Below are 27,884 nucleotides of genomic sequence, written 5' to 3' on the forward strand. Positions count from 1 at the left end.
CACCCATCTCCGACACATATTCGGTTATGGTTACTTGGTGTATGGTAACAGTCGTCGATTATCACACAATTATCACAAACGGTTACTTTCTCGTCTGTAGTTTTGTTGACATTTATTCGCTTTATCGATTTACGAATTACGTGCAGTGAGCAGCACTAGACCAGAATTAATTCCAGACGTCCTGACTCTTGACAGCAGTTTACCACCACTAATTGGAAACTAATAAAAAATAAAACTCGAATCGTCGAACAACAGTTTCTGAAACATGGCCGCGTCTCTGAAACGTCTCGAGGACGAGATCGCGGACGACGAGAATGCGTCCGAAGAGAATGGACCAGATTGTAAGTTGTATTATAATTACTATTGACATTCAAATGTGTTGTAGCAATGTCTATGTTTATACATCCTATTATTATTGTTACTTGATACATTTCAATATTATGAAGGAGTAGAATATTATGGTTTAAACTACATAATAATTTCATTATACATTTTTATTCTCGTCAGACTATTCAGCACTGATAAATCATCGCTATTATTGTATGCTTATGAATCATTGTTTTTGTTCCATACAGCCGAATCGTCAGAAGATCGTCACTCGTTGTCTGCTGCTTCTGCCTCTACAACAAAGTCTGACGATGAGGAAAAGCCAACGCCCGTGCCAAAAAAAAAATCTACTTCGAAGAAATCCAAGAAAAATGGTTAGTCTGCATCTACAATGTTTATAGGTTATGATATGTGTGTATGTATATCACTTATTATATTTACTACCTATATAATTGTAATAATATCTATTAGGGTTCAGATTTTGAGCCAAAAATTATCAATAAAAAAAACTCATAAAATGTAAAAAAGAGAAAAAAAATTTCATTCATATAAAGCAGCAATTATTAAATGAACTGAACAATGTAATAGATTTATGTAATTTTACTAGTTTGTTTAAAAAAACTACCATATCATATTTACAAACATTTTCTTCTGAAAAACTTTGACGATTAGGACTGAAATTATTTTTGTAGATAGGAAAATGCTCTTTCTACTTCCACCTACGTAAATACACACATTATTGGTGCCTATTTCATGCATGAATAATCATCTAAATTAATGAATGTCATATATATAACTATCAAATCAATTGAAAATTAAACAAAACGGCAAAAATAATATTTATCAATTGTCTTAGTTATTAAACAAAACACTTTTTTATATAAAAATTATTTTTCTATTATTATCAAAAAAAGGACTTGCTTTCAAATCTGAGCTCCATTTATTTTTAACAAACAATTGTGTACTAATTATTGTATCATTGTTGTTAGGTACAGCCAAATTGCCAGAAGATGCATGTGCATCTGTTGCTTCTGCCTTGCCAACAAGTTCTGACGTTGAGGAGAATTCAACGTCAGGTATCAAATTAAAATCCATCTTGAAAAAAACCAAGAAAAATGGTTAGACTGCATTTAGAATTGTTTTTTGTGACTTATGTGAATCATAACTTAACTTTGTGGCATTAAATTATTATAGATAATAAAAGCGAGTTTAATGAGTGTCCTGTATGTTTGGGACCGGTTGTGTTCCCTGTTCGTACTCCATGCGGTCATGTATTTTGTTTCTTGTGTGTGAAAGGAGCAGCACGGCAAGCTAACAGGTGTCCAATGTGTCGCCAACACATACCAATTGATTTTGACAAAAATCCTATTATTCTTGAACGCGAAGAAATAGAAACACTTGAAGATGGTTATCAATGGTTTTATGAAGGCAAAAACGGTATGGTATCATGGTTTTGCAATGATTGTGATAGTAATGTATACTTATTTTGTCATAATTTTTCATTTTCCATATTTTAGGCTGGTGGCAATATGATAAGAGAACTTCTGATGAAATTGAACAGCACTACAAACTCAATGTACTAAAATTTGATGTACTTATTTGTGGCACAATGTATACAATTGATCTCAATCGCAATGTACAGTATAACAGGGATAATCCATCCAGGAGAAGGAAAGTGAAACGAGAAAATGCCAATAACATTGCTGTTAAAGGTGTTGCTGGCGTTCATTAATTTTATGTATTTTATGTATTTTCTTATTTATATTTACATATAATTATATTTAATGTTCTTTATTCATACATGACACAAATTATGATGAATGAAAGTTTTAATGTCTATTTTATGTACTTAGTAATGTTAAATTATTATTATTAACATTCTATATACATTAATTTTATGGCAAATTTTGCTAATTCATAAATTTTGTCAATTATATTCTCATTATTTATTTTATGATCTGGATACCAATAATCCTTAAATATATTTTAAAACTTATGTGATTAATTAACAAATAGCTTTTATTGAAAAGGTTTAAATTGTTGCTTGTGCTGTGAAAAAAAGTGCTGACTTAATTTAATTTTTTTAATAATTACATATAAAAAAATATCGAGTGTATTTTTGTTTTTCTTTAAACAAAAAAGAAACTAATAAAACATAATAACTGATAGCTGAAATTATCAACACTTGTACAATATCACACTTTACATTATAAACAAGTCTTTTGCATAGTGGCTTGGCATGGTGCGTTGGCTGCTTCCAGTCGCAGAATGCGACTGGGTGTAATAGCCACAGCTACTAGCTCCCGGATTAGTGACCATCCGGGTTCATAGTAGTTAAAAACCTTGCCACACATACATGTGTTTGCTACCTACCGTAACAATCGTAAAAGAAACAACCTACCGTACCAACCTTACCCCAACAACAGCCAATGCCTTAGTCGCCGGGCTTAAGTTCAATAAAAAAAAGTCTGCATTCACACTTTATTGGTATCCAGGACCTTTTGGAAAGTTTTTAAGATTGTTTTAAAAATTTCAAATTCTCTATTGTTCTTTTGGTTCGATCTAAATGAACTATTATAAATATTATCTATGTTATATCTTAAGTATAATTAGTATAAAAATTATAAGACAAAGTTATTACTGTACAAAACTTATTGAGTTATTATTTTACAATGGTTTTAGTATTGATGTCGTATTATTTTCATTATTAATATCACTACTCTTATACTGGCGGTTTGCCTTTTCATTCCATGGCTGTACATTTCCTGAACCATATTGTAAAAATAACAAGTTGGTGGCTATTAGTATAGCAGCAGACAGCCAAAACACATCACGCCACTCTTCCATAGAACTCTAATAAAATAAAAATAGAAAATTAATTTTAAACTGAATTCTATTAAATTAGTATACTAGTAACATACATTTGGAACCATAATGCCAACAATATAAGGTGCAATAACTCCAGACAAACATCCAATTGTTCCCACTATAGCCATCAATGTCCCGGCAAAGTTGGGACTGAGATCTAATGCATTAACTTTCAAACTGGGTACAAAAGTACCCATAAGTCCCATACCTATTGTGAAGCTAGCTACTGCTAACACCTTATCACATCCAGAATACGATGCTGCAACAATTCCGAGTGCTGGCCCTACACTAGCTGAAAAGTAATAACAATATTTTATTCATCTAATTCTTAATTATTAAGCTCTTGATTGTTAGACTAATTTACCTATAGTTACAAATGTTTTACGGATGCAAGTCACTGTAAAGTACTGGGATGACAACATTGAGTCTACTATGAAACCCGAACCCATAGCTACCAACCACATCACTATGTACGGTAAGCCAGACAATAAGCCGTTCTGAAATAAAACATTTTACGAATTGATTAGTTATATTTAAAATGATAGTTATAGAGAATACTGCATTATTGTTTATTTATACTTCGACTACTGAGAACTTCAACACTGACTTCATATACTTTGGCAAGTCTGTAATTATGGTGAACAAACCCCAATCGTGACCTATCTGAACAATGATCAATCCCCATACTGGTCCTGATGTTGCAATACTTTTCCATGGAATTGACAACTTGCCCTAGGTAATAGATATTGAGTAGATGATTATTACATATTTACATGTAATTAGTTTGTAATTATTGTAATAAAACTAACATCTTCTGGATCGACGGTGTTAATCACCCTGTTCAAATACTGTTTTTCCTTTTGACTGATAAATGGATGACGATTTGGGTGGTTGTATATCAATACGAACCAAAACATGAGCCAAAATATTCCAAACACTCCGAATGCATAGAATACACTGGTCCAACTGTTGGTGTACCGCATCAGAAATCCACCTAACTGCATAGAAGCAACATTACCTACTTGTGCTCCTAAAAATGAATAAATGTGCATGTACATAATGAATACAATTCATGTCAAACAAAACAAGGGTTTGTGGGTAACCTACCAGCAAATACCAGGGATCCCAAACGACCCCGTTCTTCAACTGGTACCCATGAAGCGAGTAGCCTGCTCATTGCAGGATACAATGGTCCCTAAAAAAATACATTTTTATTATTAAATAAATAAACACTATTGATAAATTAAAATGTATGAACAATAAATAAAATTTTTATTTTATAGAACATATGAACTAAGATATTATAATTATGTACATTTTTAGTCTAAACTATTATAATTAATTAACATGCAATAATAAATCGTACTGTGTTCATTGATGAAGTTTAAAATAATTGTAGGTACCAATTAAATTGTTATAACACTCAATTGGCTCAGTGGCTGTATAAAAATATTCATTAAAATCACAAAAATTTGCTTAATTATTTTGTATTCAAAAATGTTGGTTTTAAAAATCAATCTAAGGCTTGAAAATATATAAGATTCTTCATAATACTAAGTTTCAATTTCTGTAATTTAATAAAAGAAATCAAACAACATTTGAGACTATACCTAAATAATTAATACTTTTTATATTTTTACCAGAACTATCTAGGAAAATCATTGGTATTGTTTAAAAACCTATCTACAGCCATAAAATGAGTTTTAAGCCATGGTGGGGGGAGGGGGTGGGCTCAAGGCTTTGATTTTGGTAAGTAAATTCCCCTCCTAGTTTTTTTACCCAGTTGAGCCACTGTAGTACTGTACCCACTTGTGCGTTATAAGACGAAAGACATCTAGACATCATAATTAACACATTTAGCTGCGTAATAATATTGTTGACGACTACCTACCTACCTACTTATTTTTCAAACAATAAAATCTAGTCTATAGAGACTAAAATACATAAACGTATATAACTTATAAGTATTTATTTAGTAATCATTACTAAAATATCTACTGATTCGCATAGCGTGTACTGTATATCTATACATACCTAATATTATTTTAATTACCCATGTAGAAATAAGTAATAAGTAATAACCATTGCAATAGGACATAGTTCAAATCCTAATAAGTATTAACTAATAATTATCTAGATTTATTATGAAATTATTTTATAAATGTATGAATGAAAAAAAAACAGATGTAGGTAGATTATAGGAACCTTAATTATTATATAAAAAACACAACTATTAATTCAAAATTTGATTAGAGTTTGTGAGTTACTTAAAGTGTATTTTTATAATAATTGCAGCCAGTTAGTCTGACGAACAAAAACTAGACAAGGTATATTGAAATTTGATACCTTCTATCGCCGTATGGGCTATGGAGTTGTATGTTCCTACATATTAATATGGTACCCATTGAATTGTAAGCCACAGACCATAATATTTTACAGTACCTACTCAACTGCTAAGCTGTATGGTTTTAATAAATTCAAATTATATACTTCAAAAATTATATTTTTACCCAATAATAAAAAATAATATTATTTTTACAAAATTTATCGAATATAGGTAACAGCCAGTACAGTCGGCCTAGCCGCCTAGGTACCTAGATAATGATTTTTTATCTATTGACGGACGAAACGTTAGAACCAAGTTTCGACCTCGAGGGATATTTATCCATGTTTTTTTTCATTAAAATTGGCAAATAATTTGATTTATAAATTATTATCAATAATGGTATGAGTTTTAAATGAATGGCCCCTTCCAGACCATCAGCCTGCTCTCTGGAGTCTGGATCAGTTAGGTAGGTATATATATAATAACCGTACAATGTTTTATGGTCGGTGGCGAAATTCGGTATTAGGATGTTGCGGTGCTTGTCCCACATGGTTTCAAAAGTATGTGGCCGGTGGGTCAATGTGGTACATTATTAACATAGTTATTGGTACCTATTCCACATTCCATTAATATGATGTATTTTGTTTGAGTATATCTTAATAACTTAATCGGTACCCATTCATATATTATATAACTAGGTATTCATTATCTATACACGACCAGCGTCAATGCAACCATTGTTATTTGTACAACCTATAAACATTTTTCAAAATCCATAGGTACTTGAGCGAGTCCGATGATCAATCGCAGTACAATCAGTGCTTCTGGCCCATAGCTCCTGGCCACAACGGGTGTGATGATCGTACCGATACTGCTAAACAGCATTCCCAAACCCAACGTGGCTTTACCTCCATACGTGTCGGCCAACATGCCCCCCGGCATTTGCGTGACTACGTAGCCCCAAAAGAACGAGCTTAGCACTAGCCCTTGGGTCTTCTCGTCCCAATCGAATTCCATTTCCTGAAAAAAAACAGATTTTTTGGTTTTTTTCAAGCAACAAAAAAATATATTTTAAGGAGAAGCATACAGTCTTAACTAAAATTGAAAAATTAGCAAAAGGTCGAAAGTGGTAGGTAAACTTATAATCAAGCCTGGGCAAGTTAATGATCATTTTTAACTGAGTTAAGTTGATTTAAAACAATTTGAAAAATTCCTAGTTATCAAATTTTTTTTAAACTCATTGAAAATAAATAAATGTTTATCCAATACCATATGTTAATGCACCATCAATAATAATAATTGTATTATATTTATTATTTTACAATTTATAAAATTAACTTATTTTTAAATAACTATTAATGCCCAGATTTGCTTATAATCTAATCTAACCTATGGTCTAAAAATTTAAAGATCTATTAGTACTATGCCAAACTAAATTAATTTAAATTAGATTTATTACATAACAAGATAACAAAATATTAAATAAGAATATATTTAGATGAAACTAAATTAAACTGACGACATTGAAAATTATGATGAATAACGAACATTTTTGTAATCGTGTAATTATTTTAATATTATTTTAATATTATAATAATTATTCATGATAGTACATTTTAAATAAATTAAAGGACCTTATTAATTCTTATAATAGCAAATATAATAATTTAGCTATTATATCTCAACTTTAAATTTTAAACAAAGGAAAACCATAAAAAAATACTTATTGTTATAAATGTTTGTGTAAGAACAACAAATAATGAAAGCAAAAATTAGAAACATTCATAAAAAAAAAAAGCAAAAATCCAAACATTCAAATATAATATAGTTTTTCCTCCGACTTTTTAGAAATTATAGATACCTGAAATATTTTACTATTAACCCCCCAAAGTATCAATTACCTACATCAAATTTGTTTTACTTATAGAACCCTACATGGTGAAGGTTGAAGCAAATTTTTTGTTACGAAAAATGTCTTATCGGACACTGATTAAAAACACATAATTTAATCATTATGAAACCAATCAATTCATCGCTCACTAACACAGTACCTTACAAATAAAGTACTAATTACTAGGGCAAGGACTTTCATTCATTTGCATATTTTTTCTGGTTAACTTTATCGTATGCTTATTAAGTAGGTATAAAAAAAATTTCACAACGTTTGTTATCAAGTACTCAAAGTTTATAAAGCATATTTTAAGTTTTAGTACATATTTTGATGGTTTATCTTAAGCACTTGGACTTGGGTGAATATTATTATTATTTATTATTACTATTATTTTATTTTAGGTAAGATAAATATGTTACAAGTATTTATAAATATATTTTTTGTTTTATTAGGTACGGCATAGAAAGAATGATATCCAGCATTGGCTGTATAACAAAATAAATACTATGTTTAATATAATAAAATCATTTAAATAAATGAAATATTTAAAGCAAAAAGAGACCACTAAAAATATAAATAGGGTGGAATCAGCAGAATAGTACAGATTGAAATACCCGAAATGCACATTAAAACATCATAATATATCAATAATAATAATAGTAGTATAATAAGTATATAAATGAATGAAATAAACATATTGTGTTAATTTCCAGTTCTTGAATTACAAGAAAATAAGAAAATCGCTACTTGAGAAATCGGGTGAATATCCAATGTTACAAGAATTTCAACTTCAAACTCTCATAAAAATTAATTGTGAAATTACGCTCAATATATTTTTTAATTTCCACTAATAAGAACTTACGATTAACCTCGTATTCCAATTTCAAATTTTTTTACCGAGAGGAAAATTTTTTAATGACATTAGTTTAAAAAAAACAGATAATAATTGAAAATTTCATATAACTACAAATAGTTCAATATGAGTCAAAATATTTCGAAAATGTACGGTGTATAGAAAATTAGAAAATACTACCACAAAAATTCAGTGAATATTTTATGTATCTACGATCATTTTTTTAGAGTTACTCTTACTTTCTTACCAGAAAAGTTGTTGAAGAAAATCGAAGCACCTTTACAACCCCAAATCGTGATGACAGACACAAAAAGAAAAAAGAAAAATACACATCATTGTAATACATACATTTATCGCCCCACTCAGAATCTAAAATAATTTTTTAGTCTTATAAACAATTTTTTGATGCATGAGTGTTTATTTATAAATGCATATTTGAAGATGTTTTTTAGTGCACGACGAAAGTCCTTGCCCAACTAATTACTAATATACCATCTAATCTATGCAATAGGTACAATTGATTAATATAAGGTGCTAATTTAAACGGGAAAATCGAAAATGTACCCATAATTAATAAACTTATATCATTTAATATTATGTAAGAATAATAAATGGTTGAAGGATACCGACGACTGACGAGCTATATCAAATTTACAAAATAATATGTGAGTAATTAACCTGGCAAATTACTTTGCGCATATTTTGATATATTACTACGATAACCTTGTTCTTCGCAGGCACTAAAATAATACCACTGACATTTCGGCACACCGGTAAAAACATTGATCATGTTCACCTATAAATAATTATCAATAATAACATCCGGTACAATGCTGATTTTGCTCAATTATTTAAGTACCTATTTATAATGATATTATTAGGTACAACTGTACAAGTCGTATCATAATATATCCAAATATATTACATCAACAGAGCAGACATTACCATACTTTGTCTTATAAATGTGTAATTATGTATATGTGTATGTACATAAATATGATTAAACGAGCAAAATAATATAATATTTATGTATACCTACCTACAATGATGTTATGTTCTAAACACTAATTACGTAAGGATATTATCGTACTTTATTATTTAAAACAAATAACCAAAATATATCGTTCACACGTCATAATATATTTTTGTGTTCGCTAACTTCCGGCATTATTTGTATTTTATAAATCACAAATATTAACTGAAGTTTAAAGTAAGCAATAATATGTAAGTATCTACTTATGATTTAAATATATCCTACAAAACTGAAAACATCGACGCATTAAGTCATGACGTATTAAAATGTACATTACACCTATATTATACAGCAACAATTTGTGTTATGTAAACGATTGTTAAAGATAAACACTTCTTATTGAAACTGCAGTTGTTCTGGCTTGTTGATTTCGATACACTTTGGGTAATGTCACAATAGTGTAGATCGAAATTTCAATGAATATATTTCTTAAAAAGTGGAAAATATAAAAAATACGCCCACCTAGAGGCTAAAAGTATATTTTTAATTTACTTTTATGTTTTTAGGAAACGCGTTTCAACAAACAAACAAAAATGTAAATAACATCAATAATATTTTAAAGTTATATTCGTTGACACGCATTTGTATCAAACAGTTTTCCGAGGTCAGTTCAACAGTGTCAGTAATTTATCATAACTCGTCCGTCTGGATCGAGAAACAATTTTAAACATTCAACACTTCACTCTAAATTCGAAAGGGCTAATTCGTTTTTAGAATAAAAAAAAACAACCGTACAGCGGGAGTCGGGATTAGAAAATATCAGTTACATTTTAATATATTATTAAGACTTATCCATAACTAATAAATCACAATAATTTAAAATATTCTAAGTTGATAATAATAAACATTTTAGTAATTACATTATTTATTAATTTCAATATGTACCTATGTTTCACAGTAACGTACTCAGGATTTTAGTTTTTTAGGGTTCTTTACCCAAGATTAGGTACCTAATCACAGACCTTGGGTTTGATCCCCCTTTACATTATATTATTCCGCTTTACAGTTTTTTATACAATTTATATTGGTTAAGGGGTGTCTTGGCCTGATTTTTGCTAACGCATGCCTTACAGGAACAACTCTCAATCCTATGGTAGAGTAATCAGATTTCGATGATTTTTTTTTTTAAACAAGTCTCAAATATAGCCAATGTTTAGAGTATTTAACTTGCAGGTCATTTATAGATTGCAGGCCGCCATAAACGTGGAAATAATTGATAAAACAATCATGGTAAACGTTTAACAATGTTCATATTATATCAGCCAAAAAAAAAATTAACTACGATTCTTGATTTTAAACCTATTAAAAAGGACTATCACAATTAATCTACTTTATTAAGATGGTAAAAAAGTTTTTTTGAAGTAGGAAGAAATGTCAGGGGTACTAGAACCCTAAAACCTTACCCCTGCAAATGCCAAGTAGGTATGTGTGAATTAGGTACATCATAGTTATAAATTGGGGGCTTTAAGGCTTAATCTCCCCCCCCCCCAAAAAAAAAATATCAAACTTACTAGACCTGATGGTACCAGTAGTACTCTAGCCCTAGGCCCCTAGCTATAAAATATTGTAGCCCTTCTCCCGAAAAAACTCCTGGCTACGGCATTGGTATGATGTACCTATGTATTTAAGTATAGGTAATGGTAATGGTAATAGGTTGTGTGTGAGTGTATGTAATATGTACCTTTGTTTAAAATAATATTTATCGCTAAATTTTTATATTATTATCTAATGTCTTTTAAAACCTGAACATTCATTACATATATTATCATACAGAAATACAGAAAATTATTTTCATAAAAATAAATTAATATAATAATATTATGATTTTACTATTATATAAATCGATTAAAATATAATTTATACTGGCATTTGGACTGGTTCAGTATTGACGTTTTTTTATAATTCGCCGATAAAATATTTTATCATTTTTGGCGCGTTTCCCTTGTACTAATTTCTCACGACGACCTGCTGTGCCAATTTGACATGCCTACCTACCTTTAATAATGTGCTATACATACACGATTCACGCACACACACACACACACACACACACACACACAATATACTTGTATACTCGTAAATGCATGTACAGGTATATATAAATAATACCTTAATACTTATATGATATACATTTATATATGTGTATGACAATGCGATATTACGTACGCACATCGCAGTGACCGCCGCCGCCGCAGAGCACTGAGGTATAATATAGAGGATCATCCGACACTACCATTTTTGTAAGCGACTAATTATTATATCGCCATAAGGTAGCCGTTCTCATTTCTATGCTGACCACGACCATACACGCACTGTATATAATCTAAAACTACAACTGCCTACTATACTGTGCTAATACTGTGACGTCTGTGTAATTTGCATTTATGTATTTTACCATACTTATATAGGTATAGAGGTACACTTATAAAAGTATACCGGGTGATCCATTTAACGCGAGACACTCCATTTATTCCGGAAAACAAGCTGACGTTTTTGAAAAAATATTACATTTTATTTCTATTTTTTTATATCGTTATCAATTTTTGAGTTTTTTTCACTCTTTTGAATGGCGACAGTCGCGTTTTTAATTTAATTTTGCCGAACAGAGTTTTATTTGGAGTGTTTCGATCTGTAAAACCCAAAGTCCGGACAAGTAGCTTATCAGTTATATAAGTACATGTATAAAGTTGTGATGAGCAGACTAGAGGATCAACATTTTGCGGTGTGCCCCTGTAGTCTGTACCAACAATCTCGCGGCCTCGAGGCTCATCGAAACGTTATACGTACCTACTATTCTGAGGAAAACTCATACACAACTCGTCCGAAATCAAATTTTTATGTATCGATAAGTATTCGAAAAAATATTCTGCGATAGAATAAGAGATTAAAAACGACAGGTCACGATGGAAAAGTAGTAAAAAAAAATAATGTTTTATCAAAAACGTTAGAATTTATTGAAATACCTGTATGATGTCTGTTGTTGAACGTACCACCCGGTATATACGGTACACTCAGCTAGTAGGCATATACATACATTGCGGATATTGCAGTTTAGCCTATACACTTGGATATATATGATATTTTTTACACTGACGATGAACGCAAAACCTTCAAACGTGTTATACATATCGATTGACGGATCGATCGATCTTCGATGTGACTCGTGAGGGCCGCAGGCGTACAATGTCAATCCATCATCATTCCTCTGTTACCTAATGAAGGTACACCATTTTTTGCACTACCTTACAGTCTTTGCTTGCATGCGCTGCTGTCGCTAGCGAAATTATTCCGATGACAATACCGTTGAAATACGTGTACCTATCTATATAATATTATAACAGTGGCTGCTTTCTGCCGATCGGTGGTATAGGTACCTGGTACACGACTCTGCGAGTTCAACGAACAATTAAAAAATTGTAAATGGTCATGAATCTAACTTTTTGAGTCTACGAGAGTAGGTAGGTATTTCATAATATTTGAAAAAGTCATATAATTGTAAAGAATAATATGTTTGCGAGTATATTTAAGTTTTTAGTCCCAAAGGCAAAGAGTTATAAAGAACACTTTAAAATATCTCAGATTTAAACTTCAATTCACTTTTTCTCAAAACTATCAATTTTGAATTGTGGCACAATTGTTCTAGAGATGCAATGAGTGATTTAAATTTTAAATACACGTTTTTCCGCCGTTTTATCTATTCTATTCTGCCGTTCTAATTTCGATTCTACCGGAACGTATTTTGCACTAGTCGATTCATCTGGTACACCTTTTACAGACCCTTTTTGCCAACAGACTCCCTACTGAAAAATAAAGTATTTAAAAAACCTATACAGTTTCGCCACAATCGATGTTATTTTTTTGCTGCAATTCAAAAACGAATGAACGTAGATGGGTTTTGAAACTTCATCAAATGTCTGTATAAATTACTTTTGACTTTTGGCTACAATAATTATATGTCCATGTTCACGGTTTGGACGAAAAATGATAGAATATGGCACTGTCTGTATCCGCATCGATAAAAGGTCCAGTCTCCAGTGGCCACTCTCTCATTATAGAATCTCTAATTAAACACTATTTGGAACTGTGTGATTCATATAGACGTATTATAATTAATTAAATAATGTTAGTTATATCTCTATATTATTATAGTATTGTCAATTAGTATTGCTTTTACCAATTATCATCAACTGGTATAAATCATCACAACAGATATGCTTCATTTTGGAAACAAGGTTAATGTAAAACCTTCTACTTTTTCTTCTCTAAACTCATAGAATTGAGGTTAAGCAAAAACGTTTCAAAAAGTTATAAAAATTATTAGTAAAAATCTGGGGCCACCGCACGGTGGTCCAACCCGCGGCTCTCAAAACCTTTTTTTCGGCCCTATTTAGAAAAAATTAGTAGCAAATATATTTAATAATTTTAATGTTTAGGTATAAGTATGAAAAAACTGAGGCTGTGCATTATTGCGCGGTGGCTGTCGGTCATAATATTGCCGACCAATAATACATTATAATATAAGTATTCAATAATGTGATAACTTGTGTAGTTGTGTATTACGTTAAAATGTGTTTGTTATAAAATAAAATAAGAATACAAATAAATTCTTTAGTGTCAGTAAAATGTGTAAATTGGCCTGCCAACCACAAAAGTTTGGACCCCCAGCCATATAATATTAGCTCCGTATACTTTCAATATTAATTTTAAAAAACCACGAGTATAGTGCGTATTATACTCTCAACTCTTAAGTCTCAATATTTTTAGGAAATAAAATAGTTATTATTTTCTTAGAGGGTGATTCATGTCTTTATGGACAACAAAATAATCATAAATTAATAAATAATAAAAATAATGTTTACCAAGGTCATAGTTAGGCACTTAATATTGTGGTAATAACTAATGGTACTGCATACGGAAGACCTTTTTTTTAACATCCTAAACATTATATCATTGAAATTATTGAAACTGTGCTGAATAGCTGAATATACATTCATCAAATTGAATGGGAACATGTCCCCTAACTTATCAGTTCGGAGTCTGTTTCATCTGGTAAACGCTGCCTTCAAAAACAAATGATGAGGCCTAAATTCTGATTTTTGGAATTTTGAAGTATACTTACTTATAGCTACAACATACTTAAAGACAACATTTTCATTTTGAATACTTCCATTTTTTATACTACTCATAAATCATTGTGAGTGATCTAATGTGCGATGATCATTTCTTTCAAAAGAGAATTCCTATTTTTTTTATTGGAAATTGTCAAGAACGTAGTTTTTTGAAAATTTTGATCATAATTTTAACAAAAAGTTGTTGAGTGATAAAACCTTATGTTACAAAAAGAATAACTAAGAAGGATATAATTATAAAAATCCAATAGGCTTATAAGATATGGGGGCTACTAATTACTATGATAGTTGGAAAATTATCGTAATTAATATTTATCTAATAATTTATAATAAATAATTGTAGAAATGTTAGAATATAATAAATCCTAGACTAAATATTATATATGTATATTTTATATTTTATATTTTATATTCTATTTAACCATTATTAAGGAATATTACCCATAAAACGATCGTAAAAACAATGTTTAAATCTTCGAATATTTGGAAACACGGATCTATCGTCGTCAACTAAACGAATTCAATCTATCCAAACTTGATTAAATATTTTAACAACTTATTTTTCATGACCATTCATAATACACTAATTAATATTATCATTGTGATTTAAATGTAACTACTTATATGAAACCTGACATTTTCCATCCTTGATAAAACATTGAATAAATAACTGTACAATAGTTTATTCTTAAATACTACACATCAATATGAACTATAAAAATAGTTTTGCTACATAGCTGTTATTAAATTCCAAATTCTTGAACGCTTTTAAACAATTATGAATTAACTATAGATAACACATTCAGCTAGTTCAATGCTATTAATAATTGCTACGAATCGTATAAATTCGTATTATATAATATAAGTGTTAAGTAATTCCATCGAGTATAGATGGTACTACCGATGGTGATACATTATATTTTTATTACTCAACCAAATAGTTTTTTCCGCTAATTAATTATCAACATCATACATAGGTATTTGGTATCTTGGTATTGTAGGTATGATTATTGGCCATAATATATTGTTTAGGTAACCACAAATCACAGGCGAATACAAAATGTTCAGGTATTGCTAATTATTATATAAATATAATGCTAAACAGTGAATCTCTCTCTTACAAATCAAAGCAATCATCATAGGTAAGCATTTTGTAAAATAAAATTTAAAACCTTTAAATATAACTTAAACAAGAAATGTATCTTGAATATGTATTATTCTCTTAAGCTATATATGTCAAAATCAACACGTCATGTTTCAGTACCTACCCGAGCTAAAATATACCCATCACATTTTTACAGGTTTTTAAAAAAAAAAAATTATTATTATTGTTTCAGAATCGACTACATGGCAATTAGCCAATTAAATTGTGTATATCTTACGATTTTTTTGCATTCGAAACTTAACCTTGTGAACAAATACAAAGTAGTGAGTATGATAGTATTCTGAAATGTATTTCACATTCAAGTGTTACAAAACAACTATAGTTTTTAATGTTTTCGTTTTCAGAACATAATATTCAATTTTTTGGACTTAATAACCGGTTCTATAACTCGGTTGTTACACCCGGATAGTTATGAGTTTACGACGTAGTCGGGCGTTTTTGATTGTTTGGGTTCGATTTTCGGCAAATGAAAAAAATAACAAAATACCTATGTTATACCTTTTTGAAGTGAGTCGTGTTGCCGAATGATCTGCTGCTTGGGCACACCGTGCCCAAGTTTGCATTCTGGTGAACCGTATGATGCGATTGCTCTGCCATTTCGGTGATCGCCAAACTCAAGCAGAATCGTTGGACATAGCCAATGGCCAAAGCCATGAAGCCCATGGAGCTCAACACATATCGCTGTTGGATAAAACCACGGCCGTCTGCAACAGTATAATAATAATAATATATTACAATTATTGATTAATGTATTATATATTTATATACTTCTTATATTTTAGACTTTTTTTCGAAATGTTAGAATAGTTACAAAAATCTTGTAAAAAGGGCATTTTCCCGTAAATATAACAATAAGCAATAACCGACATGATCGTGTGGTGCTTATGGCAAAAAAATTTTACGAACCGAGGACTTCGATAGAAAATAATAATATGTTCAAGTAATTACCTACACGTACCTATTATACGTATTTGGGCTGAAAATGGAAAGGTTCACAATATCTAAATTGCTCAGGAGAGCAATTTTTAACTTTGATAGAGAATAAATTAGGGATCCACAAACTTAATAAAAAGAAAAAAAGTTATTTAAATAGAGCCTATTTTTATACTACCAACTAATTGGTCTGATGTACGTAACACTATTTTTATTAAAACAAAATATAAATTTGCGACAATTGTGTTTACAATTGAATTATAATTACTATTGCAAAAATATTCTACGGTATGATAGATTTAATGGTAATTTATATTTTTATCGAATCATCGACATCTTGTATATTCATAGAACCTTTTAATACTAACTATACATTGAATAATATGACGATAGAACCTCTGCATATTCACATAAACTTATAAGAATAAAAGGGCTGTATCAAACTAAAACTAATATCACGGACTCACTCTTAGTTAATTTTTCATGACATAGAACCTTTTCATTTTATATATCTTACCAATTATCGCATGTAAGAAATCTGTTTTTGAATTAAAAGATGAACACTATAAAAAATTAAGCAAATGTATACAAAAAAAAAAATGATTTTTGAAAAAAAGTGGACATAGAACCTTTACATTCTCAACCCCGACGGTTTGGTGTAAGAAATAGAACTATGGATGTATCCTGTAGATATAAGCTAAAAAATATGATTTGAGAATAAAAACTATACACTATAAACCCAGTAATCACTGAGCTACGTAAGCGTGTAGATTTAAAAATAAATTGTAATAATAATGTAATGATAGGTAATAATAATTGTTACGTCTTTACCTACCAGTATAATATTATTGTTATTTTTAAAACGTGCGCGTGACAAAATTGACAATAAAACGTGTGAGTTTGGCTTTGTCGCATACTTCGCGTAACGAATTATCGTTATATTATAGAAAAGTATTTTTTTTTTTATAAAGGTTAGAGGTACCTAGATATTTCCGTATACGGCTTGCCTACAGCACTCTGCAGTATCTAAGATGGCTTAGATTTTCTCAATACTGTGATGTAGTAATGTTTTGAATGTTTTGAACGTTTTGATAGATAAATAGATTATATCGTATATTGTTTTAGTGACAAAACGATTCGACATTGTTTACTATTAAGTTCGTTGTTTTTGATGATATACAATTGTTAATCTATTGATAGGTTCATATGTGATCTTGTGTCTATAGTTTATTTCTTTTTTAAAATAAACATTTTTGAAGTATAATACTTATATAATAATATATTATAAACAGCACTATTTGAATAAGGAAAACCTACGGAAATATAATTAATTGTTAAACTATAAAGTAAGTATTACAAAACAATTTTTTCATGCGTGCGAGCATAACCATAATATTATATATACATGATTGGGTATGATAAAAATTGTTGTGTACAATCTACCCAGATATTTGCGAGCAATACTACTACCTATAGTACATTAATATTTGATGCGACAAATGAGGAAGAAAAACATAAATTACAGTTACGCAGCATACACCAGCTATTCGCACTATATTAGCATGAGATTAATGCTATAGGTTAAAAAAGTAAAATGATGTCATAATATCAAGTGGGGCACTGGCATCACCATTATTCAAAATAGTTGATGATGTAATTTAGGGGTTCTTAATTCTTATACTAGTATATAACAAATATACTAAATATACCAAACAAACTATATTATTTTTAAACTATAAAATATTATCCTACAGACATTATTTTCCATGACAGATACCTAACCTTCAGGACATAAGGTAACAAATATTAAACTGTGTCTTGGGTTTTGACTACAATATTCTAAATAAGACCCTTTAAGACGAGAGGGAAATCAACCAGTTTAATGTTTATCTATAACAATTACGCTACTCAAGTTAAAATCATCTAAAATTCTAACCAAGTTTTTCCTCTTAGATTTACCATCAAGATAAACTTGAAAAAAATAGTATTTTTGGTAATTTTTATTTGCGTTCTATATCCTTGGTAGTAAAGTGTCCTTGAATAGTTACAGAATAGCTGAATTGAATTTATTATACTATTGTCCGTTAGAAGGAATTCCATTTTAAAATAATATTTTATGCCGAGTAGCATTTTATTTATTCTGGTGAATACATTAATAATTGTAGTACCTATAGGTATTTCAGTATTTGTATAATAAGTATAAAGATAATATAGGTAAAGACTAAACTTCTACATCTTATCTAACTACTATAAAGTTGTTTTTTTCAACAATTTAAGATTGAAAAATAATTTCTGCTACTACCTAGCTTAGAATATATTATATTAGTAACCAAAGTTCAAATACTGAAAATTCCCAAAGAAAAGTTTAGATTTATCTAAATGAGATAATATTATGCATATTGTTCAGTTGTATAAAATGTATTCATGTATACGTAATTTATTTTGTTGTTTTATTCGTAGGAAGATCTGCAGATAAAAATAACTCAGGTTCAGTTTAACTTAACTGTTTAAATGCAATCATTTTTTGACCAACCGAAATTTACAATACTTTTATTGCATTATAACATTAAAAAAAAAGTTTTTTTAAGTAGTGATAGAATTGTTTAAGTTTACATTATCTTATAATTAGAAAACAATCCAATTTGAATCGTAATAAAATATAATCTATGTCGTAGCATCATTGTCGAAAGACATTATGTTCTATTAGAGCTTCATGATAATCCTAATAAACCTAATAATATTAATTGTTGTTATTTTTTTTCATAAAAACACATAAAAACAATTAAAAGTATATAATAAGTATCTTATATTAAATCATATTTTCTACTATCGTATTAGTATAAATGCAACTATAATGTATAATATTGTTATAAAGTAATTGATTGTGAAATTTTGTTCAAAGGATTTATACAAAAAAAACATTTAGATCGCGTGGTGACTCATATACCCATATCATAGTTAAATTATACTTCGATTTCTATAATAATTCAGAACACACAAATTTGTTTTTCGATCGAAGATTTATATTAGAATTTTTGTAATTTAATTTAGAACAAACTATAATCATACGCAGCAATGAGGCGCGCAAACAAGATGTGTATACCTATATCATAATATTATCATTTATTCTAATATAGTATATATACGTGCCTGAATTTTTTTTCAATGCCATTGTAGTATAGAAAAGGTCCGACGAAATAAATAAATAAATATCACAATAATATTATTATGATTTACATTGATGAAAAAATTGTATGAAAATAAAATCTTATGATATTCACGACACGCGTGTCACGCGCGTCCGACACTGTTGACCAGAGAAAACGTAATAACACTAATAACTATAATATCATCAGTCGCTACAACGGTCCTCGACGATGCTCAATATTTTTTACGGCCAATGGTCGGGACGCCGTAGCAGACGACTGTCAAATCATTTTTACTGGTCGCGAAATGGCATTATTGGGTTGGGCGCAATTTTTTCTTTCACACTACCTAATCATCCGGAACTAAAATAATTTTTTTTTCCTATCATACTATCATTCGAATAATATAATAATGAATGCGCACATGTATACGACTTGTGTTATGGATCGCATATATATTGTTATAAGTGGCGAATAATCATTATATATTGTCATATCAATGATCGTCTATTGAGAATATAATACTTTAAAATCATATACATTCGTCTGAATTATAATATTATAATGGTTTATTATGTGTGACAAATAAGACATGTAATATCTATATAATTGATCAATTAATTTTTTTCAGTACACATTATATGGTGCGCGACGCATTATAATTTTCGCCTTTATCGTATATTTAATCACAACGGTATATACCGACTGATGTATACCAGTATACACCTACGATGAATACAAAATCTTTTACTTCAAACATTTCACGGCCGTTTAATTATTTATTTTAAATTATAATTATAATTATATAATATTGTCTTTAAGTGCGTGTAATATAGCTACATATAAGTAAGTCGTAGGTTCATATTTCAAATCAAAATTTCCAATTTTTTTCTTAGAGTTATAATTATTTATGTTTTTTTTTATATGTCATCTAATATCTAAATTATTAAAATATGAAGCAAGTCATCGTCGACACCATCATAATTTTATAGTTTTGAATAAAGACTGAAATTCATAATATCATAATATAAGAACATTATAATACGGATACCTATTATATGCAATGTATATTGTGTACCTACTTACAATGTATACCATATTGCCATACGAATACTATCTCAACATGTTTAATATTATAATCTAACGGCTGACAGTTTTACACTATTTTGGTTATATTTGTAACATATTGGCTAAAAATCGGATTTTAACAATATTTGGTAGTTATGTTATTTACAGTATATACTTACGTATTCATAGGTATATAATATATGAACAATTTATACAATCATTTTTGACAGTACCTGTACAATATCTTCTATACAATAACTTTAATATTTTGGTTTCTAAAATTTTTGATTTGAATAAATGCACGATACAAGACCTATACATATCTATTATTAAAACTACAAGGTTAAGTTTATATTGTTCACTTTTAGAATAATATTTTTTAAATATTTATTATTATTATTATTTTAAAAATATGACGATATTTAGTAGGTATAGTGATTCACTTTATAAAAGTTGAACTCATATATCTATTATTTTGTTGACTTTTATGAGGTTTTTCAGAATTATTAGAAAAACATTCATCAATCTAAATGCCCTGCAGTGGTCTTAAACTGGCGAGTAGCTTGGACTTCAGAAATAAATATGATGAATCATGATGTTTGATATTATAATAAATAATCAAAAAAATATATTAAATAGAAATAAGAAAACAATTTAGGTATTTCATTCAATTGTACAAAGCAAATAAAATCAACTTAATAATGATATTAAAACTAAATTAATGAGTTAATTTTTATTTAATTTTGGCCTGTTCTTACACAAATATTATAATTATAGAACTTATAATACGTATACGTATATGCTAGATAATACTTAGTTACGGTTTTATAGTCCTATAGGTATTTATGCATTATGCATAATGCATATTATAATATACAAACCAGTATTTAATATATTTTATCAATCAGGTTTTTTTGGGGAACATACTCATGGGTGGCTGGGTCAAAAATAATAACTAAAATAGGTCACAAACTCACAACTAGTGAGTTGTACCTAGTCCAATGAGGTTTAAAATCACTGATCTAAAAAATGTATGTATACATTTAGAAAACAAAAAATCGATTTACGTTTTAACCCTAGTGTTGCCGTCAGGTCATAAACCATACAATAACATGTTGGAAATAACATGATACATTGTAGAAGTCATCATTCTAAGAATTGTTTAATGTTTTAAATTAAGATTAAATGATTTTAAAATATTTAATAGTGTGGTGGAAAGACTCCCGATGCGTTGCTAGTGGAAAACAATCTCACCCCCTCACACATAAAAAATATTTCTAAACACGCCTCTTCGCAAGCACTACCGTCGACATACATTTTATTTTATTTTTGGTAAAATCACTTTATATATTTTTTAATCTGTATGAAAGTTATATATATATATATATATGTATAAGTTATATATGTAGCCCCCCCCCCACACATACATTTTGGACCCCTGTATAAAATATTTTTAAGGGCCCTAAACGAAACTACCAATAAAATACAACTTAAAATATCAAAATAATTTAAAATAAAAAAATAATTAAATTAAATAATAATAAAAAAAAATAATATACATAATAATAATCATTTTTAATTTAATTTCATACCACCTTTACACTTAAACCAGCTCTTTCCCCTAAGGTAACTCTACACAGTGTTCCAATCCCATCCACTCCTACAGTTAAGTACCTTGGTCTTACGCTAGACAACAGACTAACATGGGCCCACCATATAAAAACAAAAATACTAGGATTCTATTACTGAACAACCGTTTTCGTATCTCCACACCTCTAATCTCTAACAAACACACCTCCCCTAATATCAAACTCCTCATCTACAAATCATTACTTAAACCAATCTGGAGTCTGGACATACGGCATACAGCCTTGGGGAAGTGCAAAAAATAAAACTTGAATAAAATCCAGTCCTCTAAAACATTGCGCTTAGAAAATTAATAAATGCTCCCCCATACATATCGAACCATACTCTCCACACAGACCTGAAATTAAAAAAAATAGATGAAGAAGCTAAACACTTTTATAAAAGATCCTACAACCGTCTCTTCTCCCACTCAAATCCTTTAATTAAAAACCTCTAATCCCTCACAATCCCTAGCAGCCCTCCTAGACGCTTAAAAGGTAAATGATGCAGAGACCTTTTACAAATCTTAATAAAGAAAACAATAAAAAAGTTAACATTAAAGTGTCATCATTGGGTGGCTTTCACTGTATTGTCTTTTGTGTACTCGTGTTATATGTCTTTTAATCTATATACTTATTATGGCTTGTAATATAGATTGTGTATTTCGACTTAAAATTTAAAAAGAAATTAGTAAAGTCTATACTTTTATGTCATAAAATATGATTTATATAAAAAATATCAATAATTACAAATTTATTTCGACAGACACCTACAGTCCAACCACCCCCTTCCCCTTTATGTGTAGGTACATGGCTGTATTTACAAATATATATATTTCAATAGATTATCAGTTATCTATTACGTATATAGGCAAAGGGTCTTAAAGAAATCAGTTGATTATATTATTTTACAAATTATACACTTAGATACATTTGTATAGCTTATTTAAAAACAATATTTCACATTTAAACTAGTACAATATATATTACTATTTACTATTAATATATTACTATACTTTTACTATATTTTGTATCTTTAGTAGGTGCCTAAGTGAAAAAGAGATGAAAAACTGTTGCGTGTGCCATGTAGTGGATATTAAATTATACTTAATATATACAAATATATAATATATAGAATAAATATATTATATAGAATATAGACGACTAAATAAATATAATAACAACAGATACCTACTTAATTGAGAATCTTTGTATTCTATAAAATAGTATACATATATAATAAATAGGTACTTGGTACATACTTATATTATATTATATTCATTAAATATAAGTGAACAGTTGATCGGCAATACAAATTAGTTGTGTAATAATTGATAGAAAAAATAAACGTAGTAATAGTTGTATGTTATTGTTTATACTTTATTGTGATAATACGTAACTCTGTCCATATATATATATAATATAACCTTTAGTCTATACCTATATACCTACGATACATAAAATAGTGTAATTTATTATATTTATGTAGAATTATTCAAATTAAAACATTGACTGCGATCAACATCATATTCTGCTGGATGTTTCTGAATAATAATCATTTTTCGTTCTGGCTTTTCTTCCAAACAGGTAAATTAGGTAAGTACCTACCTACAAACTATACTAACCTATGATGTCAATGTTATATAATATTAATAATAATTAAAACAATGTTATTATGAGGACACCACACCGACATTTTTCATCTTCGTCTTACAAGTGCGCATCATGGAAAATAGTACGCACAGCAGATCACGTTTAACTCCGTAAGTTTAAAAATTTGACCTCTTATAAAATTTAAACGTAAGATTACTGTCGAAAGTATCTCGTAAGCTTTTTGTTATATTTTAATTTTAAAGCGAGTTATGAGTGTTTTTAGATGTACAAACAATTTACAGTTTTAAAACACTCGTAACTCGCTTTAAAATTAAAATATAATAGAAAGCCTATGATATATCTTAGACTTAAATCTTACATTTAAATTTCATACGAGGTAAATTTACTTTAATTTTTAAACTAGTTAGTAGGCAATATTAAATAATATATTGTGTTGAAAATTTGTTTGAACTGTTTGTTAAGGTTTAGTAAAAGACGCCAATGATATTGCCTCATCTAAGTACTAATTAAGTACTGAAGTCTGTCAAGTCAAGAGCCCAAATTTTAAATGTTAAAACCTACAATGAATAATTACATGAGCTTATATTTAATATTATTATAATGAAACTTGAGTGAATAACCTCCATATTACGCAGCCTCATCGAGAAACAAAATAAATTCGTATTATGTAGAGTAATTTGTTTGAGTTAAATGAATTTGGTTATGAGTTATGACTTTGACTTGTGGTGCTCAAAAATATTTCGTTCAACAGAAAATTTCTTAAAATGGAAACTCGTTGTATGGAAGTTTCACTATATTATGTTATACTTATCTGCCACTAGTGATACGCTAAAGGCTCATATAGGTGGTATACTAAGAAAATTACAATTAATAAAAAATATGGAATGGATTTCACATTAAATATTATTTGGCTTGTTTGATATTAATAATAATATAGATAATAATTGTTCATATTTAATTCATTTTTGAGCATTATAATATGTACTTATATTATCATAATTTTGTAGTTCTGAATAAAATGAAATTCAGCACATAAAATAGGTACCTACATTTTTGATAAGTAAAAACAAGGTTTTTGGTCAAATGGCCGATGCAAACTTCCAAACCGTGTAGGTGGTGCGTGGATATAAAAAGATAGAGAACCGTTGAACTATACAATATAATATTAATTATTATGATATAATAAGTGATATTATATTAGGTACTTAAATAATTTTATAATTAAAAACATTTATATAATAGTATGGGTACCTAATTTTCACAAAATATATGTTTATTTCCCCCTCCTATCCATCATTGAAAATCCTGGATATGCCACTGAACCCATAGCCTGATATTGATATAATTACGAAATTAATTACTGTATGAGTATTGGAAATTAAAGTTATTATTTTATTAACATTTAACCTTATAATTCACTACACTACCTATAGTAACCATTTGATGGTATATATTTTATAATTTATTTAAAATGCTAATAGATACTAACTAAATAAAATAAAAAATATTTTTATGATCATTTTTATATTGCGTGTTAATATAAAGGACATACTACTTACTGTACCTATAATTGAAAATCAGAAAATGTTGTGATTATTTAATGTCTTATAAGCGGTGTTTAATAAATTCATAATATTAAAATCAGCATGCTGCAACTACGTCTCGTTTGTTACAGCTACTTGAACATTCGATTTAAATATTATTTATCAACACTATACGAGGCTAATTTTTGTATTTTCGTAAATATCTATTGACTATAGGTAAAATATGTTTTTTTGCCAAAAAGCCTCTTAATTGATTTTTAAAATCTACGTTGATTTTATACAATTCTCTGATTTGAGTCGAAAAAAATGAGCAATTGTTAAAATTAATATTGTTTCAACGTTAATATTAATTATTATATAAAATACACAAACTCATCGAAATATTTACTTCACAATTTGTATTCGTCTCTATTTTATTCAAATATTCTTCTCTTGTTACCAACTTGCAAGTTGCAACAGAGAATTAACTCTGCTCAATAAAACTGCTCTGATCATACAAAAATGGATTTTAGACAAAATAGATATTTGTTTTTCTATTGTAATTCGAAAATGAATCACAGTCTGTAGTCTTTAAATGTTCACGAAATATTCGTATTAGTATCTACTGTAGATGTGAAATCATTTTCAAAATATTTTGGCATTTCTTGTACTATTTAAAGATTTTTTTAAATGTATACATTTTTAGTTTTTTTTTTCAGTTTAAGTATGATATAGATACAGTTTTTGTTTTTAGGTAAAAAACTTATTATTCGTATATTATAATATTATATATTTATGTAGGTAGAATAACTGTTTATTCAGTTTTAAAATAACTCTGCAATTTAAAAACACTATAAATCAATATCATTAAACAATTGTAAAATTATTATTTTGAATTCCTATATGCATTATACATCACGAGTTTATTACATATTCATTAAATGTACAGATACCTATATCAGATTTAATAATATTATGAGTTTTGTTCTACTAATTCAAATTAGGTATTAGAAATACATATTCGTCCATTTCCTATTAAATAAAATTATCACAATATTAAGTAGGTCCTACCTCTGTACTAGTTGACAATTTTTTCTCAATAAAAACCATTTAAACAATTACAACATTCGAATCTATTAACCAACTGTATTATAGAATAAACAACAGTTGTGCGATTAAAAAAAATGATATGTACTAAGAATTAATATTGCTTTGAATCTTCAAGGAAAAAAATTAAAAAAACAAAAGTTATACGGTTATACGATATAAATTATGAAATTTGTAAAACAACTACGCCGCACACATAAGTTAAAATAATAGATGTACCTACGATGAATAATTTCTTGTAAAACAAGTTTAAAATTGGTGCTTATAATTTATATGCAAATTAAATTTATGGTTTTTCCAAAAAAACACTTCGTAAGAAACTCGATTATTTTAACCTGTAGATACCTCATCCAATTTAACAGTTGTAAAAGGTTTTTGATAGGTAGTGTTTAATTATCATTGGTAATTTTGTATTAAACACTCGCATATAATATTATAATTTATAGGCGGTATACCTATTTCGCTATAAGAAAATATCATGTGATTGGTGAGTCGATAATTGTCCAGCACTGATGATACTTTTGAAATTAGATGCGTAGCAAAAATAAAAAACAAAATTGATCATCCACAAACGGGTTATGTTGTTAAATGAAACTGTTTTTTCGAGGTTTCCCTCATCACTTTCATTACCTAGCTATATAATATGCTTGATATTATGAAAAGTGAAAAATCCGCAAATAAGCTCTTTAAATAATATTTATTATTATTATTATTATTATTATTATTATCATTTTTATTATGATTTATTTTTTATTTATTTATTATGTACAATATTAGTAGGTATACATTGCAATTTGTCACCGGTAACGACAGTAACTACAGCGGGAGCAAGAATGAAAAAATTATCGGTCCACTCTTTTTATACCCCAAAAAAATTGTCACACACACGAAGAAACGACATTGCTTTGAAAATAATTAAAAATAATAATATTATTATATGATACACGTCTGAACAGTAATATAACATCCACGATGTATCTAATATCCTTTAATGTTAAAATCTACGCTTTAATAGAATAATATTATCGTTTTTTTTTTTAGTAAAATACTTACGTTGTCTGTTGGACGGCATCTCTGAAAGCTTTCGTTATTCTGCCTTTGCGGCCGCACTCTAGAGTTGTAGAGACGAAACTGGTCCGTTTAACGGCGTTCTCATCGACAAACCGTCATCGCAGTCGAAACGCGATTGAGATAACCGCGGTAGATAATAATATTTTACAGTTATATTATTATTATTATTATAATGTGGACCGTGGTCATAAAATAATAGGAAGGT

The 27,884-nt window shown here is 28.7% G+C and overlaps 2 protein-coding genes across 4 annotated transcripts; one reads left to right on the forward strand and one right to left on the reverse strand.

Annotated features, from left to right (window-relative positions):
• The first annotated feature begins 132 nt into the window (after positions 1 to 132).
• LOC111035769 (E3 ubiquitin-protein ligase rnf146-like) lies at positions 133 to 2,609 on the forward strand. Of its 2 annotated transcripts, none has more exons than XM_022317525.1 (5): positions 133 to 341; positions 576 to 701; positions 1,317 to 1,445; positions 1,522 to 1,764; positions 1,845 to 2,609. In XM_022317525.1, exons 1-5 carry the CDS (start codon positions 266 to 268, stop codon positions 2,057 to 2,059), a joined length of 789 nt encoding a protein of 262 aa, XP_022173217.1. In that variant the 5' UTR covers positions 133 to 265; the 3' UTR covers positions 2,060 to 2,609. The 2 variants fall into 2 exon arrangements, with proteins under 2 accessions (XP_022173217.1, XP_022173218.1); XM_022317526.1 differs by having other exon boundaries at positions 134 to 341; positions 1,323 to 1,445.
• Positions 2,610 to 2,730: 121 nt separating this feature from the next.
• Positions 2,731 to 27,794, reverse strand: LOC111035767 (putative inorganic phosphate cotransporter). Of its 2 annotated transcripts, none has more exons than XM_022317521.1 (9): positions 27,662 to 27,794; positions 16,091 to 16,296; positions 6,305 to 6,541; positions 4,303 to 4,390; positions 4,005 to 4,225; positions 3,775 to 3,927; positions 3,560 to 3,692; positions 3,249 to 3,487; positions 2,731 to 3,180 (listed from the first exon to the last, which is right to left on the reverse strand). In XM_022317521.1, exons 1-9 carry the CDS (start codon positions 27,678 to 27,680, stop codon positions 2,995 to 2,997), a joined length of 1,482 nt encoding a protein of 493 aa, XP_022173213.1. In that variant the 5' UTR covers positions 27,681 to 27,794; the 3' UTR covers positions 2,731 to 2,994. The 2 variants fall into 2 exon arrangements, with proteins under 2 accessions (XP_022173213.1, XP_022173212.1); XM_022317520.1 differs by lacking the exon at positions 27,662 to 27,794 and adding an exon at positions 19,676 to 19,856.
• Between the last annotated feature and the right edge of the window lie 90 nt (positions 27,795 to 27,884).

This window comes from Myzus persicae, unplaced genomic scaffold (assembly GCF_001856785.1).
Source record: "Myzus persicae strain clone G006 unplaced genomic scaffold, MPER_G0061.0, whole genome shotgun sequence".
NCBI lineage: Eukaryota > Metazoa > Arthropoda > Insecta > Hemiptera > Aphididae > Myzus > Myzus persicae.

Excerpts from the sequence above, each read along its gene's own strand:
- LOC111035769 (XM_022317525.1), top strand. The coding sequence starts at position 266 with ATGGCCGCGTCTCTGAAACGTCTCGAGGACGAGATCGCGGACGACGAG. Across the intron at positions 342-575 it reads CGAAGAGAATGGACCAGATT|CCGAATCGTCAGAAGATCGT; the intron begins GTAAGTTGTATT and ends TGTTCCATACAG. Across the intron at positions 1,446-1,521 it reads GAAAAAAACCAAGAAAAATG|ATAATAAAAGCGAGTTTAAT; the intron begins GTTAGACTGCAT and ends AAATTATTATAG.
- LOC111035767 (XM_022317520.1), bottom strand. The coding sequence starts at position 19,697 with ATGGCATTGAAAAAAAATTCAG. Across the intron at positions 3,488-3,559 it reads TAAAACATTTGTAACTATAG|CTAGTGTAGGGCCAGCACTC; the intron begins GTAAATTAGTCT and ends ATTACTTTTCAG. Across the intron at positions 3,181-3,248 it reads TTGGCATTATGGTTCCAAAT|AGTTCTATGGAAGAGTGGCG; the intron begins GTATGTTACTAG and ends TTATTTTATTAG.